The 17,944-nt window shown below is 46.9% G+C and overlaps 1 protein-coding gene across 7 annotated transcripts in view; it reads right to left on the bottom strand.

Moving 5' to 3' along the window:
* The window catches only part of LOC120046809 (protein phosphatase 1B-like), a 52,109-nt gene that overhangs the window by 20,144 nt on the left and 14,021 nt on the right, over positions 1-17,944 (bottom strand). For 6 of the 7 annotated variants that reach the window (XM_038992327.1, XM_038992325.1, XM_038992328.1 and 3 more), the window contains exon 2: positions 166-1,029. In XM_038992327.1, coding sequence (XP_038848255.1) covers positions 166-1,014 — 849 coding nt within the window. In that variant the 5' untranslated portion in view covers positions 1,015-1,029. Of the gene's footprint in view, positions 1-165; positions 1,030-14,317; positions 14,369-17,944 lie in introns of those variants that run through there. The other variant, XM_038992326.1, reaches the window with a different exon arrangement.

Below are 17,944 nucleotides of genomic sequence, written 5' to 3'. Positions count from 1 at the left end.
TCGGTATCGTTTTTTTTGGTCCTCCAATAAAAGCGGTATCCTATCAGCGTTGAAAAATCATAATCGGTCGACCTCTAGTCTGAATACAGTGTACCAAACACCTCGATCCTTTACATTTGTAAAACACACACACACACACACACACACAGTCTAGCCTCACTGTACCTTGTGCAGGCAGGTGTCCAGCAACTGGTTGCAGACCTTCTCCAGGTCGTGGGACACCTCCAGACGGGACTTGACAAACTTACACAGCTCCTCGTTGGTCATCACGTCCCAGATACCGTCACAGGCCAGCACCACAAACTCATCCTCTAGGGCCCTCTCGATCTCAAACACCTCGGGTTCTGGGGACACCAGCTGCTCCGTGGCACCCTTCCCATCCACACACTTGTAGTCGTAGTCTCCCAGGGCCCGGGACACGGCCAGGGAACCATTCACCCTCTGGATCATTACGGAGCCGCCTGCGTTCTGGATCCTCTCCTTCTCCCGTGGGTTGCAGGGCTTGTGGTCCAGCGTGGAGAAGCAGACATGCGCGTTGCGGTAGAGCACGGCCCGTGAGTCACCACAGTTGATGAAGTACAGGTGCTCTGGAGAGAGCAGCACGGCCACGGCCGTCGAGCCGCTGCGGTCCATGCCGTTACGCAGGTCAGAGAAGTTCCTCATGTGCTCATCGATCTTCAGGAAGCCGGTGCGGATCCCCATCTTCACCATCTCCACGGCGGGTGCAGGTGCTGGGGTGACACCCTCAGGGCCCGGGGGACCCATGCTGTGGGTTATGATGTGCCCCAGGAGGTGTTTAGAGGCATAGTTAGCCACGCGGGAGCCGGCGTGGCCGTCGTAGACAGCGAAGAAGGACCAGTTGTCCAGGCCCTGGGGTAGACCCACCGTGGCGGTGTGGGCGTCTTCCATCTCCACCCGCCAGCCCTGCATGCTGCTCAGGCCATAACGGAGACCATTGCCCTCGCCGTGGGCGTTGTGCTTCTCAGTCTTGGGCTTGTCCAGGAACGCCCCCATGGCTTAGGCCACCACCTGGCGACAGGAGGAAGGGAATGAGGAGGAGGAGAGGAGAAGAGAGGAAGGGAATGAGAGAAGAAGATCAGGAGACTGGTTAGAGCTTGCAAAATTAGAAACACCTCATTCATTCCACTTGTGAGATGGGCCTAGCCAAACAGAGCAGCTGAAAACACAACATACTCTATTCAAGTAATGTTGATAAAAGTTTTGGCAACAACAAGTGTGAGACTAAAGCAACACTATAGCAATCAACACAGGGTTTGCTTCCTGATGCCTCCCACATTGCATCTGCTTCGGTGTCTATGAAGAACGTGCATCTTCAGAACAGACACTTGTTTTATAGCAACCAACAACTAAACCCACACAATTATATTAAACACATTGAGATAGTTGGCTTGGATGCCAGACTGCATTCAGTATTGAAGATAAAAATGAATGTGGAGAGGTCTGAAATGTACTACTCTTATGTAGAAAATCTGCTTCCTAGCTCTGAGTGTTCACGCCATTTCTAAGAGAAACACCCACCAGACAGTGACGGAGACAGGGGAGGGGAGAGGGAGAACAGTGTGTCAGATCTAATTGAATAGACTTCAAAAAGAACTTCAGAACTTTTCAACTCAACTGATTAGCCTATGGAGTATTATTATTCTATATTATGTCCTGTTGGCTGGGTAGTGTTAGTATCCTTTTGGCTGGGTAATAGATTTCTGGTGAAATCGTGCTGCCAGATTACAATGAGGTTTATGGTAAATTAACATTGCTTTTGCACTATGAAAATGTATCCTTTAGTGCAGTGGTTCTTAACCTTGTTGGAGTTACTGACCACCACCAGATTTCATATGCGCATTCACCGAACCCTTCTTAATTGGAAAAATAAAATATGATTTTTTCAAATTCAAAACATAGGTATATATTTTACTGGTGCACAAAATGAACTGTGCATCAACATCAACACCGTGTGTTCAAAAAACAAAATCATCAAAACATGATTTTCACACAAAAACAAAAACATAATAATGAATATTTACTGCAAATCAGTGTGACTTCTGCTGTTGCCTTTCAGAGACCAGTTCAGAAATTCGCGGCTTCACCTTGGCAAGTGCCACTCTCATGTCATTTTCGCAACAAAGTCTGTTCCTTTTCTTCGTTTTTATGTCCAGCATCCTCGAAAAGGATTGCTCGCAAAGATATGTTGTAACAAACGGTATGAAAATCTCCAGAGCTTTCTTAGCAATAACAGGGTACGTTACCATTTGTTGACACCAAAACGTTGAAAGCGTTGTTGTTCTGAAGAGTTGCTGTTGAACCTGGCTCTGCTGAATTTCAATGATTTCATCGAGGTATTCATCATTGACATCTGTTGTCTCAACACTAAACGTGAACGGCTGTCTCACCCATGCTGGATATGACTCTCTTGTAGGGAAGTATCCGTCGAGAGACTTTGCAAGCTCATCTAAGTGCGTGGCAATTGCTTGCTTCAGTTCCGCGGGTACAGAAATGTCTCCGATTCCAGATACATCTTCGATCTTACTTACACAGTCGTCCAGCAGGGGAAAGTTTGCGAAGTTATCGTTCTCTGTTCGTCGTTTCAATAACGGTAGCTTTTTTTGAAAAGCCTTCAGGTTTTCCTCCGCTTCGATGATGTTGACTCCACCGCCCTGCATCTTTTAATTGAGATGATTGAGAGCTGCGAAGATATCAGCCATGTACGCTAAAATGAGAATGAACTCTTTTTGAAGCAATCTGCATGACAATGTTGGTGCTCTTGCAAAAACAGGGCTAATTCCACACGCACGGCAAAAACACGATTCAGCATCTGTCCCCGGGATAACCACTGAATGTTAGAATGGTACAGAAGTACCTCGAATTCAGAGCCCATTTCTTTACACAGCTCACTGAAGATGCGGTGCCTCAGAGCACTAGTTCGCACATAGTTCACGCATTCCACTACAATTTTTAATACTTCTGCCAGTTTTGGAGGCAAGGTTTTTGTTGCCAACGCATGCCTGTGCAGAATACAATGCGTAACAATGATGTGTGGTGCATCGGCTTTCACTAGCGCACCAAAACCAGACTTTCTTCCCAGCATGACTGGAGCTCCGTCCGAACAAACTGCAGAAACCATATCCCACGAAAGATTGTTGTCTTTGAAGAAGTCATCCACAAGTTTCTTCACATCGGCTGCCTTAGTTGTTGTTGTAAGAGGCTTACAAAATAAAAAATCTTCCTTTATCACGTCGTCTTTCACATAGTGCACAAATACAGCAAGCTGGCTTAGATTGGAAACGTCTGTGGTCTCGTCGAGTTGAAGGCTGAATTTTGTCGGGCTTGAAATCAGATCTGCAACTACTTGAGCCAAGATGTCTTTGCTCATGTCCTCTATTCTGTCGCTGATGGTGTCATTTGAAAGAGGAATTTAGTATAACTTAACTTCAGCCTCTTTTCCCAGCATGATATTCGCCATCTTCAACACAGCTGGTTTTATGAGTGTTTCACCAATGGTGTGTGGTTTGCCCTGCTTTGCGATCAGGTAAGCAACTTCGTACGATGCTGTGAGGATTGGTTTGTTGATGGGTACAAAGCCGAGAACAGGCAGAGTAGCCTTTTCATCGAATCTGGCTCTCTTCACCTTGAATTCAGCGAGCGTTGTGTTCTTGTATTTTCCATCTCCATGCAGCTTAAGGAAGTGTTCTCTTAGTTTTGCCGGTGCTAGACTAGAATTGCTCAACTTGGCATTGCAAATCATGCAGTTAGGACGCTGACTCCCATCACGTTCCGTTATACATGTGAATCCATATTGTACATATTCGTCCGACCACTTTCTTTTTTTGCTCGACATAGTAAGTATGAAGGGATTAAAATATTAAGAAAGAAATCACAAGACCATGTCGTACCATCACGACAGTCACAAGTCGACTACTGAGCGCACCAAATTCCCTGCAGCACAGATAGGCCAAGCGATGTAGCGTGATCACCTGCAGCCAATGATGGCCAAGCAGGGCGTGTCATCACGAATCATATCAATCAATCAATCAAGTTTATTTTATATAGCCCTTCGTACATCAGCTAATATCTCGAAGTGCTGTACAGAAACCCAGCCTAAAACCCCAAACAGCTAGTAATGCAGGTGTAGAAGCACGGTGGCTAGGAAAAACTCCCTAGAAAGGCCAAAACCTAGGAAGAAACCTAGAGAGGAACCAGGCTATGAGGGGTGGCCAGTCCTCTTCTGGCTGTGCCGGGTGGAGATTATAACAGAACTATGCCAAGATGTTCAAAAATGTTCATAAGTGACAAGCATGGTCAAATAATAATCATGAATAATTTTCAGTTGGCTTTTCATAGCCGATCATTAAGAGTTGAAAAACAACAGGTCTGGGACAGGTGGCGGTTCCATAACCGCAGGCAGAACAGTTGAAACTGGAATAGCAGCAAGGCCAGGCGGACTGGGGACAGCATATGAGTCGGATGTGTGTCTTGACCTCCGCCGAACCCCTGAGACTGACTCACCGAACCCCTGGGGTTCGATCGAACCCAGGTTAAGAACCACTGCTTTAGTGTTTTAATGGTGGGCAGGCTGCGAGCAGGGCAGGCTCCTGGATGTCTGAAGCCTTGGTCTTGAGTGGACAGAGCAGCCTAGCTTTGAGAGGCCAAAGACAGCCATCTGGTTTCACAACAGCTAACGGAGTAGGCTAGATGGAATACCTAACCAGCATGATTGCAGCAGCAATCACCTGGCTGGCCAGGCATAATGATGTGTTGCAGATTATTTATAATATAGCTTATGCCATTGAGATGATTTCTCAAACCATTCTGTGTCATATCCATATTCAAATACTTCAGCTGGGGACAATAACAGTATCGCAATACCCTTTAGTAATAACGTGGCAAGTTAACAAAACACAAAGCAGATTTCACTTATTTTGGAAACATCATTATGTTGTCATCCACAGTCACATGTATTTATTTTCCAAGCTACAGCACACAATATTTTACATACAGCAGGTTAACGGACCAAAGAGTTTGCCCGGTACAGTATTACAAATACTGTACCGGGCAAAGTAGCCTAAATCAAGCGCAAATATCTGACCTTTATTTGACAATCTATACAGTATAGGCCTACACAGAGCTCAGGCAGTTCCGTATGTGGACAGGTACATAGTCTATTCCTGTTGGCTAGAGCCCAGTTCCAGTTGTAGAGGTTAGAGGGCATGCTGAATGCACTCTGGTCTCTCCCTCACTCACACCTTTTATCCCTGCCCTGAAAGCAGAAGAAGCGGGAGTAAAGTTCTGGACATGTCAGACCACTGTTGTCCAGCGGTGAAAGCAGGTCACTCAGCACTGGCAGGGCCACTCACACCATGTCTGTTTGTCCAGCCAAATTCACATTGAGGTGTTTTGACAACATAGCTGGGCTAAATAAAGGGTTGGCCAACCTAACGGTTGGATGGGGAATAACTGCCCCAACGGTTAGCCAGGGCTAGATGGGGAATAACCGCCCCAACGGTTAGCCGACTAGATGGGGAATCACCGCCCCAACGGTTAGCCGACTAGATGGGGAATAACCGCCCCAACGGTTAGCCGACTAGGGCTAGATGGGGAATAACCGCCCCAACGGTTAGCCAGGGCTAGATGGGGAATAACCGCCCCAACGGTTACCCGACCAGCGCTAGATGGGGAATAACTGCCCCAACGGTTAGCCAACTAGGGCTGGATGGGGAAAAACCGCCCCAACGGTTAGCCAGGGCTAGATGGGGAATAACCGCCCCAACGGTTAGCCAGGGCTAGATGGGGAATAACCGCCCCAACGGTTAGCCTGACCAGCGCTAGATGGGGAATAACTGCCCCAACGGTTAGCCAACTAGGGCTGGATGGGGAATAACCACCCCAACGGTTAGCCAGGGCTGGATGGGGAATAACCACCCCAACGGTTAGCCAGGGCTAGATGGGGAATAACCGCCCCAACGGTTAGCCCGACCAGCGCTAGATGGGGAATAACTGCCCCAACGGTTAGCCCGACCAGCGCTAGATGGGGAATAACTGCCCCAACGGTTAGCCCGACCAGCGCTAGATGGGGAATAACTGCCCCAACGGTTAGCCAACTAGGGCTAGATGGGGAATAACCGCCCCAACGGTTAGCCGACTAGGGCTGGATGGGGAATGACCGCACCAACGGTTAGCCAACTAGGGCTAGATGGGGAATGACCGCCCCAACGGTTAGCCAACTAGGGCTAGATGGGGAATGACCGCCCCAACGGTTAGCCAACTAGGGCTAGATGGGGAATAACTTATTCACTGGACAGCTCCCAGGAATGAGAGGACAAAGAAGCTAAACATTTTCCACTTATCTAGGCTAGTCCTTTACACATGGGACGTTTCATTTTCTTCTGCATATGTCTGTGCTCTTTGTCTCTTGAGTATGATACTTTTTGGGTGGCCACAATGTTACAGGTGCTATTTGGGGAAACAGGCCAAACTATCTAAATCATTACATCTGATTTTGAGCACCATAGCAGTGCCTTCGATCTTAGCTTTGCCGGAATGATCTGATCAGAAGAACAGCCAATATTGTGTCAAGTGGGTATCGGAGAAGCAGGTGGTGTAGTGTGGAGACCCATTGTTGTAAAAATATATGGTGCTCTCCTTTCTCCATGTTAGCTAGTGATATCCAGAGACAGTCACTGGCCTACTCCAAGATTATGAATGGCGCAGCTTTAATTCCTTTGGCCAAACCTGACCGGTAAGAACATATCACACACACCAAGCATACTTTGTCGCTTAACGAGGTCAGACACACCGAGAAAACAGACGGCCAAGAGGTACTGCAAGAAAACATACAGCTGACGACCGAGAGGTACTGAAAGGAAAGCATCACCCAAAAACTGTCTTGATGGCCTGCTGGGTAATCGACCTAGTATTGGCGAACAGGACATTTAGAACATGTAGAATTGGCCTGCCCCAACGACAATTTGACTGAGCTAATCAGAGAGCATGGACGTCCGCGAGAGGGGAGCCGAAAGGATTGACAACAAAAAAAGGGAGGACACTTTTTCCGGTGTAATCCACCCCCTTTTCAGCAGGCCTAACTATAGTGAAGAAAAATAGAAATGCAACAATTTAAACGATTTCACTGAGTTACAGTTCATAGAAGGAAATCAGTCAATTGAAATGAATTAATTAGGCCCTAATCTATGGATTTCACATGACTGGGCAGAGGTGCAGTAATGGGTGGGCCTGGGAAGGCATAGTTCCACCCACTGGGCACCCTCCCTCCCCCTCCTCAGACGATCCCGTATGTGAAAAAGCCGGATGTGGAGGTCCTGGGCTGGCCTGGTTACATGTGGTCGGTGGATGTGAGGCCAGTTGGATGTACTGCCAAATTCTGTAAAACGACACTGGAGACAGCTTATGATCGAGAAATGAACATTCAATTCTCTGGTAACAGCTCTGTTGGCCATTCCTGTAGTCAGCATGTGAATTGCTCATTCCCTCATCTGTAGCATTGTGTTGTGACAAAACTGCACATTTTAGAGTGGCCTTTTGTCCCCAGCACAAGGTGCACCTGTGTAATGATAATTTCATTCAATCAGCTTCTTGATATGCAACACCTTTCAGATGGATGGATTATCTTGGAAAATGAGAAAATTCTCACTAACAGGGATGTAAAGAAATTAGTGCAACATTTATTTGAAAAATATGCTTTTTGTGCATTTGGAAAATGTCTGGGATTATATATTTTAGCTAATGAAACATGGGACCAACACTTTACATGTTGCGTTTTTGTTCAGCATAAAACAAAGCTGCATAATACATATTGTTTTTCTGGAGCAAGCCTTTACATCTTTTAAGTCTAGCTAAGGAGTAATGTGCTTGAAGAAGCATGTTTTGTTAGGTTTGATAATGTACACTTGCTCATTAGTTAGCTAGCTATAGTTAGCAGCCACACACACTTCATATGAAATGAATGGGGTGGTAAGTGCAGCACAATGTAATCAACACTAAATGATTTAGCAAGCTAGCAAGATAAAGAAATAATTGAATTCACTCTCCATTATCCCATACGTCCAGCGCCAGTTAACTTCCTAGTTAGCGTTGCCATTTGCCAGTTAGCACAACATAGCTAGCTAGCTACTCAACAGCTGACAAGCAGCTGCTTCATAAAAAAATGTATCCATTGTGATTTAAATTATGCTAGTTATCTAGTTGTGGCCATCTGGCTAGTATAAACAAGGGCTTACTACACATTCGACCTAGCTTTCTAGCTAGCTAACATTAGCCATCTACAAAGGCACAAGCCAAACATAGCTTGGCAATGGTACTGTCACCTTCTGGTCTGGAGTATTTTAACAAGGCTGAAGGCCGATCTGTGCTATGTGATGAACAAAAAATGTACTGCCGACACCTTGGGCAGAGGTACTAAGTACCTCTCGGCTGTCAGTATTCTTGATGTTTGAGGCAATGAAAACATGCCATCGGCTGCAAAGACCTGTCATTCCAATGACATGTAGAATGTTACGTTCCCCAGTTTCTGTGTTGTAGTTTGTATTTGAGTGTGTGTGTTTCAGGAGATGGCTTCCTGAAATTCTCCCCAAGCAGCTGATTGGTCGGCCCCAATTGATGATTGGAGAGCTGACCCCGCCCTCTCGTCAAGACGCAGCTGTCTCTAATTACCAATGCCTTCTGAAGCTATAAAAGCCAGTGTTCTGTTGTTCAGAAGAGAGCGATCATAGGCAGGCTGAGATCATTGCAGAAAGATTGATTGTGAGAGAGAGATTGCAGAGAGAGATCATAGGCAGGCTTAGATCATTGCAGGCTGAGATCATTGCTGGAGAGATTGAATGTGATATAGATCATTGCTGAGAGAGGAGGTTGATGGCTGAGGGTTATAGCATGTTGGTCGTTGGTATGTACTGTGTTAGTTGTTGCTGGGAGCAGTTGGTATGTTCTGTGTGAGACTGTTGCTCAGAGAGCTTTTTGGATGTCCTTTGTTTCTTAGTTTGAGATATTGTTTGATATTCTGTTTCATTTGTTCCCAGGGGGGAAGGGGAAGGCACCTAGGGAGTGCTTAGGCAAGAGGCCCACGGGCATACATATACCCGTAGTACATTCACTGTCTAGGAACACTAGGTAAGACCTGGGTGGACCACCCCCTGTATTTTGGTTAGTGCACCAGGGGGTGCTAAGTTAGGTAAGTAGTGGGTAGGCAGGTTAGATAGGAGAGGGGGAGCTTTGACATTTACTTTCTTTGCTTTGGTTCCATCCAGACCCTTTTCCCCATATTACCGTGTAAAGGAATAAAATCCTAGTAAACGGTCTATTCTTCCTTTTGTCGTCCTTTCTCACACCTACGGTCCATACCTCTTCCACTTCACAGGGTGTTGCGTTCCCTCTTCTCAGAGGCGTGCGTAACATAATGGGGGCTCATCCGGGATTCCATTAAACCCACCGGACCCTGCTGCACTGAGCTCTCTGTGGTTAGTGATGGTAGGTTGTGAGTTTGGATGACTTGTTTAGTTTGTGTGTACAAGATGGCTGCCTCAGCCATCTCCACGTTTTTTGAAGCGCCCTCTGTTGATTGTTTGGTGAGGTTTCGTAAAGTAGACCTTTTAGCTATAGCTGACCATTATGGATTCATCATCCCTGAGAAAGCCCTAAAGGCTGAGCTTTTGGTGCTAGTCAGGGAGGGTTCAGTGAGAACGAATTCTCTCATTGCAAGGAGAGGAGACGGGTAGACTTTCCGATGTCAAGTCGGAGGAAGGGGTTGCCGACCCACAAATGACATTGCGTAAGCTAGGCCACTAGTTGACCCTACGCAGCAACACCCACTTTACAGTTCAGGTCAGCACAATGGTGTTGAGTGGGTCGGCTAGGCTGAGCTATTCCAGCCTGTCCTGTCAGTGGTCTGTCCTATGGCGTCAGAGGGAGCAGTGTGCCTGTCTGTGCCCATCACGCCTCACCCACACCAGGCTATAAATATCACAGGGTTTGTGTTCAGGAATAACACCTGCCTCCTCACACACCTGGTCCCTGACTCCATCATCCTCTGCCCACTTTGATTGCACGCTGACATTAGCATGACAAAACACTGTCTGCCCCAGCTCTGCTCATTGCTTACGTGTGTGTGCTGTCGTGACTCATTAATCTGATGACTAATTTATTTCATCAACCAACTATGTTTAATTGTTACTCGATTAAATTAATCATGTAACAATTTACTCATTAGGAATATGGGGCACTATGGGAAAAGTAGTTTTTCCTCCATATCTCCGGATTCCTACCACAAGCTCTGAAACTCTTCACCTGGATCATCACAGCTAGCTAGCTGCTATCCAAATTGGCTTCTCCTGGCTAACGTCTCTGTCCCGAAGCAAGCACCAATTAGCCTGTAGCTAACCTATGCTAGGCCCATCTCCCAGCTAGCTAAAGAGGTCCATCAGCCACTCCTTGGGCTACAATGCCAATTGGCCTGGACCCCTTTTATTGCCGACACGGAGCCCCGCCGATCCATCACGACTGCACTACCAACGTAATCCAAAGCCAAACCCACTATCTCCAGGTCATTTATAAGTCTTTGCTAGGTAAAGCCCCACCTTATCTCAGCTCACTGGTCACCATAGCAGCACCAACTCGTATCTGCACTCCAGCAGATATATTTCACTGGTCACCCCCAAAGCCAATTCCTCATTTGACCGCCTTTCCTTCAAGTTCTCTGCTGCCAATGACTGGAACGAATTGCAAAAATCACTGAAGCTGGAGACCCATAGCTCCCTCACTAACTCTAAGCACCAGCTGTCAGAGCAGCTCACAGATCACTGCACCTGTACATAGCCCATCTGTAAATAGCCCATCCAACTATCTCATCCCCATACTGTTTCTTTTTGCTCCTTTGCACCCCAGTATCTCTACTTGCACATTCATCTTCTGCACATCTATCACTCCAATGTTTAATTGCTAAATTGTAATTGTTTCGCCACTATGGCCTATTTATTGCCTTACCTCCCGTATCTCACCTCATTTGCAAACACTGTATATATTATTTTTTCCCCCATTGTGTTAATTACTGTATGTTTGTTTATTCCATGTGTAACTCTTTTGTTTGTGTCGCACTGCTTTGCTTTATCTTGGCCAGGTCGCAGTTGTAAAATGAGAACTTGTTCTCAACTGGCCACCCTGGTCAAATAAAGGTGAAATAAAATAAAATAAATGAGACTAGATTACTGCTTACAAGCAAAAATTAAAGCAGGAAGCACCAGTCTATGACAAAGTGGTCAGATGAAGCAGATGCTAAACTACAGGACTGTTTTGCTATCACAGACTGGAATATGTTCCGGGATTCTTCCGATGGCATTGAGGAGTACACCACATCAGTCACTGGCTTTATCAATAAGTGCGTCGAGGACGTCGTCCCCACAGTGACTGTACGTACGTACATACCCCAACCAGAAGCCAAGGATTACAGGCAACATTCGCACTGAGCTAAAGGGTAGAGCTGCCGCTTTCAAGGAGCGGGACTCTAACCCGGAAGCTTATAAGAAATCCCGCTATGCCCTCCGATGAACCATCAAACAGGCAAAGCTTCAATACAGAACTAAGATCGAATAGTACTATACCGGCTCCAACGCTCGTCGGATGTGGCAGGGCTACAAAGGGAAGCACTGCCGAGAGCTGCCCAGTGACATGAGCCTACCAGAAGAGATAAATAACTTCTATGTTCGCTTCGAAGCAAGTAACACTGAAACATGCATGAGAGCATCAGCTGTTCCAGACGACTGTGTAATCACAGTCTCTGCAGCTGATGTGAGTAAGACCTAGGGTTGCACATTTTGGGGAATATTCAAAGGTGGAAACTTTGTGGGAATTAACTGAAATATATGCAAATTAATATTACCATTTAAATGTAGATGTTTTTTGCATTGGATATATTTTCCATATCATATGGAGACAAACAAACCTTTACCTTATAAGTAGACAAAATTGCTAATTATTTTTTTTTAAATCAACAGAAAAATAAAAAAATTGTTACAAATGGAACTTGAGTTGACTCCTCACATGGGATGATTTCACTAAACAACAAAAGGGAAAATGGAATGATCCCCAATGATCCATCGCATCTCCCAAAAACATTTTCAACATGCATCTGTAAAATGATAGTCTAGAAACTAAAGCTTTGATTGTCTTCCGCTCAGGCTTCCTTGTCTTCTCCCTGGACCTCCTCAATGTCCACCTCTTGAACATCAGACTTTGAGGCCTCATCTTCACTGTCCAACCTTGTTGAGGATGGCTCGTTGTCAGGCTCAGAAAGCCTCAACTTTTCCCATATGGCTACCGAGTTTTCAACCCTATTATTGGTCAGCCTGTTGCGTGCGCTGGTGTGCATGTTCCCAAACAAGGACCAGTTGCGCTCTGAGGTGGCTGAAGTTAGTGGAATTTGGAGGATGATGGAGGCCACAGAGGAAAGAGCCTCAGATCCACAAAGTCCCTTCCACCAGGTGGCTGATAAGATATGTTGGCACAACTGCTATATTGCATGTTCATCCCAAAGCCCTTGCTTGGAAGTGTACTTCGCCAGACTGCCAAGAACCTTGCCCGCATCCAGGCCAAGGTGGCGAGACACGGTAGTGATGAAACCATAGGCCTTGTTGATCTCTGCATCAGACAGGATGCTCTTGCCAGCATACTTGGGGTCCAACATGTACGCTGCGGCGTGTATAGGCTTCAGGGAGAAGTCTTCACGCTTTTTGATGTATTTCAGAACTGCAGTTTCCTCTGCTTGGAGCAGTGAAGTGGGCAGGGCAGTACGGATTTCTTCTCTTACATCTGCAAGCAGAGTCTGAACATCAGACAGGACAGCATTATCTCCCTCAATCCGTGCAATGGCTACAGCTATAGGTTTCAGGAGTTTCAGGCTGCGTACCACTCTCTCCCAAAATACATCATCCAGGAGGATCCTCTTGATGGGGCTGTCCATGTCGGCAGACTGTGACATGGCCATTTCTTGGAGAGACTCTTACCCCTCCAGGAGACTGTCAAACATGATGACAACACCACCCCAACGGGTGTTGCTGGGCAGCTTCAATGTGGTGCTCTTATTCTTCTCACTTTGCTTGGTGAGGTAGATTGCTGCTATAACTTGATGACCCTTCACATACTTAACCATTTCTTTGGCTCTCTTATGGAGTGTATCCATTGTTTTCAGTGCCATGATGTCCTCGAGGAGCAGATTCAATGCATAAGCAGCAAAGCCAATGGGTGTGATGTGAGGGTAGGACTCCTCCACTTTAGACCAAGCAGCCTTTATGTTAGCAGCATTGTCTCACCAGTGCAAATACCTTCTGTGGTTCAAGGTCATTGATGACTGCCTTCAGCTCATCTGCAATGGAGAGACTGGTGTTTCTGTTGTTCCTTGTGTCTGTGCTCTTGTAGAATGCTTGTTGAGCGGTGGAGATTATGTAGTTAATTATTTCTTGCCCACGAACATTCGATCAACAATCAAAGATGATTGCAATACAGTCTGCTTTCTCTATGATTTGCTTGACCTTCACTTGAACTCTGCATCCAGCAAATGAGTAGATAAAGCATGTCTGGTTGGAGGGGTGTATGCTGGGCGAAGAACGTTCAGAAATCTCTTCCAATACACATTGCCTGTGAGCATCAGAGGGGAACCAGTTGCATACACAGCTCGAGCAAGATTCATCGTGATTTCTCCTACTACGTTCCTCCATTGAGTAAAACAACTTTGATTCCAGGAGGACCATGAGCTGTTGCTATCGATAAGGTGTCTGATTCATCATTTTCACCTTGAATAGAAGTAGAGGGACTTTGTCAGAGGTTGCTTGTTGTGAGCGCTGAGGGAACTTCATGCACTTGGCCAGATGATTCTGCATCCTTGTTGCATTCTTCACATATGATTTGGCACAGTATTTGCAAATGTACACAGCTTTTCCTTCTACATTAGCTGCAGTGAAATGTCTCCACACATCAGGCATATTCCTGTAAAGATTTTTTTTAAATTGGTAAAAAAAAATACAATTCTAAATAGTTCAGCAGTTAGATTAAACAACTCCTTTGTAAGATAAATTTATCAAATGAAACATGTATGGAAACGGGTGAATTAACACTCAGTTATAGCAGGCTCAAGCAAGCTAAAACCCACATGGTAGAAAAAACGAACTAGAAGAAATTGTTAACAAGTTAGAAATGATTTAAAAACACACTTTGCTGTAGGCTCCTATTTACTAGTTAACAAAAAATCCTGTATGTCACATAAAATATATTCACCCCACCCAGTATTGTAATCAAAACTTACCAGAAAGCATGTAGTCCTTGGCTCAGACAGTGTAGTAGTGTAGGCTCAATAGCATCTCATTAGCGTTCAAGATCTTGAGAATCGGCTGTACATGTGATGGAAGAGTGTACTGCACGTGATGGAAGAATGCACTGTGCATGCAGAGGGTTGCAATTCCATTGAATTGGGGATAGTTTAACCAAAATATGCCACAAGACCTAGAATATCCCACAAAAAAAAGAGTAAACTTTCTTGATGATTTTAAGCAAAATTTTAAGCAGGAAGGTTTCCGACCCTTTGCAACCCTAGTACGACCCTTAAACAGGTCAACATTCACAAAGCCGCAGGGCCAGACGGATTACCAGGACATGTACTCTGGGCATGCACTGACCAACTGGCAAGTGTCTTCACTGACATTTTCAACCTCTCCCTGTCGGAGTCTAATACCAACATGTTTCAAGCAGACCACCATAGTTCCTGTGCCCAAGAACATTAAGGTAAACTGCCTAAATGACTACCGACCTGTAGCACTCACGTCCGTAGCCATGAAATGCTTTGAAATTCTGGTCAAGGCTCATAACACCATTATCCCAGAAACCCAAGACCCACTCAAATTTGCATTACCACACCAACAGATCCACAGATGATGCTATCTCTATTGCACTCCACACTGCCCTTTCACACCTGGACAAAAAGGAACACCTGTGTGAGAATGCTATTCATTGACTACAGCTCAGCGCTCAACACCATAGCACCCTCAAAGCTCATCACTAAGCTAAGGAACCTGGGACGAAACACCTCCCTCCGCAACTGGATCCTGGACTTCCTGACGGGCCACCCCCAGGTGGTAAGGGTAGGTAACAACACATCCGCCACGCTGATCCTCAACACGGGGGCCCCTCAGGGGTGTGTGCTCAGTCCCCTCCTGTACTCCATGTTCACTCATGACTGGACCAGGTTGAGAGTTCCTTGGCGTCCACATCATCAACAAACTAACATGGTCCAAGCACACCAAGACAGTCGTGAAGAGGGCACGACAAAACCCATTCCCCCTCAGGAGACCGAAAAGATTTGGCATGGGTCCTCAGATCCTCAAAAGGTTTTACAGCTGCACCGTCGAGAGCATCCTGACGGGTTGCATCACTGCCTGGTATGGCAACTGCTCGGCCTCCAACCACAAGGCACTACAGAGGGTAGTGCGTACGGCCCAGTACATCACTGGGGCCAAGCATCCTGCCATCCAGGACCTCTATACCAGGCAGTGTCAGAGGAAGGTCCTAAAAATTGTTCAGGACTCCAGCCACCCTAGGTCATGGACTGTTCTCTCTGCTACCGCATGGCAAGCGGTGCCGGAGTGACAAGTCTAGGTCCAAGAGGCTTCTAAACAGTTTCTACCCCCCAAGCCATAAGACTCCTGAACAATTAATCAAATGGCTAACCAGACTATTTGCATTGCCCCCCCCCCCCCCCCTTCTACACTGCTGCTACTCTGTTATCATCTATGCATAGTCACTTTAATAACTCCACCTGCATGTACATATTACCTCGACACCAGTACCCCCTGTACATATTCCCGCTATTGTTATTTTACTGTTTATTATTTGTCATTCTTATCTTGCTTTTTTTTGTTGGTATTTTCTTAAAACTGCATTGGTTAATGGCTTGTAAGTAAGCATTTCACTGTCTACACTGGTTGTACTCGGCGCATGTGACATATAAAATTAGATTTAATTTATTATCATCTTGCTAAACATACAGTTTCTGATATGATTTGTGTTCCCATACTCGAAGATGTTTCCTCTCTCCCACACAGAGAAAACCCTTGCAGAGGTCGGTGGCACTGCAGTGATGTAACCACAGGACTGCTCTAGCTCTGGGGCTGATGTCATGTGTTCCATCTCTATGGTTACTGGGCTTGGAGTGGCAGCCAAGTGGTTCCTATAGCAACCGGGAGCTCTAGCACTGCTGAACAGCAAACCCCTGACCATGCACTGTTTCTTCGCTTGAATGACAGGAGTTTTGTCGAAATAAACACTGCAGACACACTTTTCAGTCGTCACCCCATTTCCCCTGATCCTGGTGTTTCAGTGTATTTGAACAGCAGCACGAAGAGTAAGGTAATAAAACTCCTCAGCTTGGATTCATGTCCCACCTCCCCCAATCATGCTCCCTCAACAGAACATGTGAACTTCTCGACACAGCTTTCATCAGTAAGTCACCTGAATATCCATGCATTTAAATCACAGAACTGTTTAATGATTTAATTGCATTACTGCTGAGCACATTAAATTGCCATGCTCAGAGACATATCCCCAGGAACATGAAGAATAGCCTGCTTGGTGGGATTTATTGCCAAAGATTAATTTTGATTCAGGGCAGTCGGCCAGTGAGGTCAGGGCAGGGCAGTCGGCCAGTGAGGGCAGGGCAGTCGGCCAGTGAGGGCAGGGCAGTCGGCCAGTGAGGGCAGGGCAGTCGGCCAGTGAGGGCAGGGCAGTCGGCCAGTGAGGGCAGGGCAGTCGGCCAGTGAGGGCAGGGCAGTCGGCCAGTGAGGGCAGGGCAGTCGGCCAGTGAGGGCAGGGCAGTCGGCCAGTGAGGGCAGGGCAGTCGGCCAGTGAGGGCAGGGCAGGGCAGTCGGCCAGTGAGGGCAGGGCAGGGCAGTCAGCCAGTGAGGGCAGGGCAGGGCAGTCAGCCAGTGAGGGCAGGGCAGGGCAGTCAGCCAGTGAGGGCAGGGCAGGGCAGTCAGCCAGTGAGGGCAGGGCAGGGCAGTCAGCCAGTGAGGGCAGGGCAGGGCAGTCAGCCAGTGAGGGCAGGGCAGGGCAGTCAGCCAGTGAGGGCAGGGCAGGGCAGTCAGCCAGTGAGGGCAGGGCAGGGCAGTCAGCCAGTGAGGGCAGGGCAGGGCAGTCAGCCAGTGAGGGCAGGGCAGGGCAGTCAGCCAGTGAGGGCAGGGCAGGGCAGTCAGTCAGTGACGGGCAGGGCAGGACAGTCAGTCAGTGACGGGCAGGGCAGGACAGTCAGTCAGTGACGGGCAGGGCAGGACAGTCAGTCAGTGACGGGCAGGGCAGGACAGTCAGTCAGTGACGGGCAGGGCAGGACAGTCAGTGACGGGCAGGTCAGTCACCACCCTCTGACACTGAGTGTGGATTCTGGCTGAACTACTGAGAGACATTCTGCTGAAGTCATGGATTGACAGCATTTGGGATAGCTCAGTTCCTCTCTATTTCCTCTGAGTCACATCACGTCTGTGCTGTTTTCTTGCGTGCTCCGTCTGTCCAACTCACCCAGCCAGCACTCCATGTCAGAGCCATTCAAATCCACCACCACCTCTCCCATTCAAATCATCCACCACCTCAGCCATCTCTCCCATTCAAATCATCCACCACCTATCTCTCCCAAATCGGTCCCAAGAGAACAATAGACATTCACTGTGTGCCATACACAGACAAACACACAGCAAACACACCCTCTTGTGACCTTGACAGCGGGAATGTCAAGGGATCATGTTCTGGTTCTCCAGGAACCTATCAGAACAAGGAGCATGTTTAAAATGTCCACTTCCTCGCTAGAATTGGAGAAGAAGCCAAAATCTCCAGACCGTTTTACACAGGACAAAGGGACTTCAGAGAGTCTTAAAAAGGTAGCTATACTGAG

This window comes from Salvelinus namaycush, chromosome 4, assembly GCF_016432855.1.
Source record: "Salvelinus namaycush isolate Seneca chromosome 4, SaNama_1.0, whole genome shotgun sequence".
Classification (NCBI taxonomy): Eukaryota; Metazoa; Chordata; class Actinopteri; order Salmoniformes; family Salmonidae; genus Salvelinus; species Salvelinus namaycush.
Note: the sequence above shows the minus strand (reverse complement) of the source record. Positions and strands in the feature narration are given on the sequence as shown.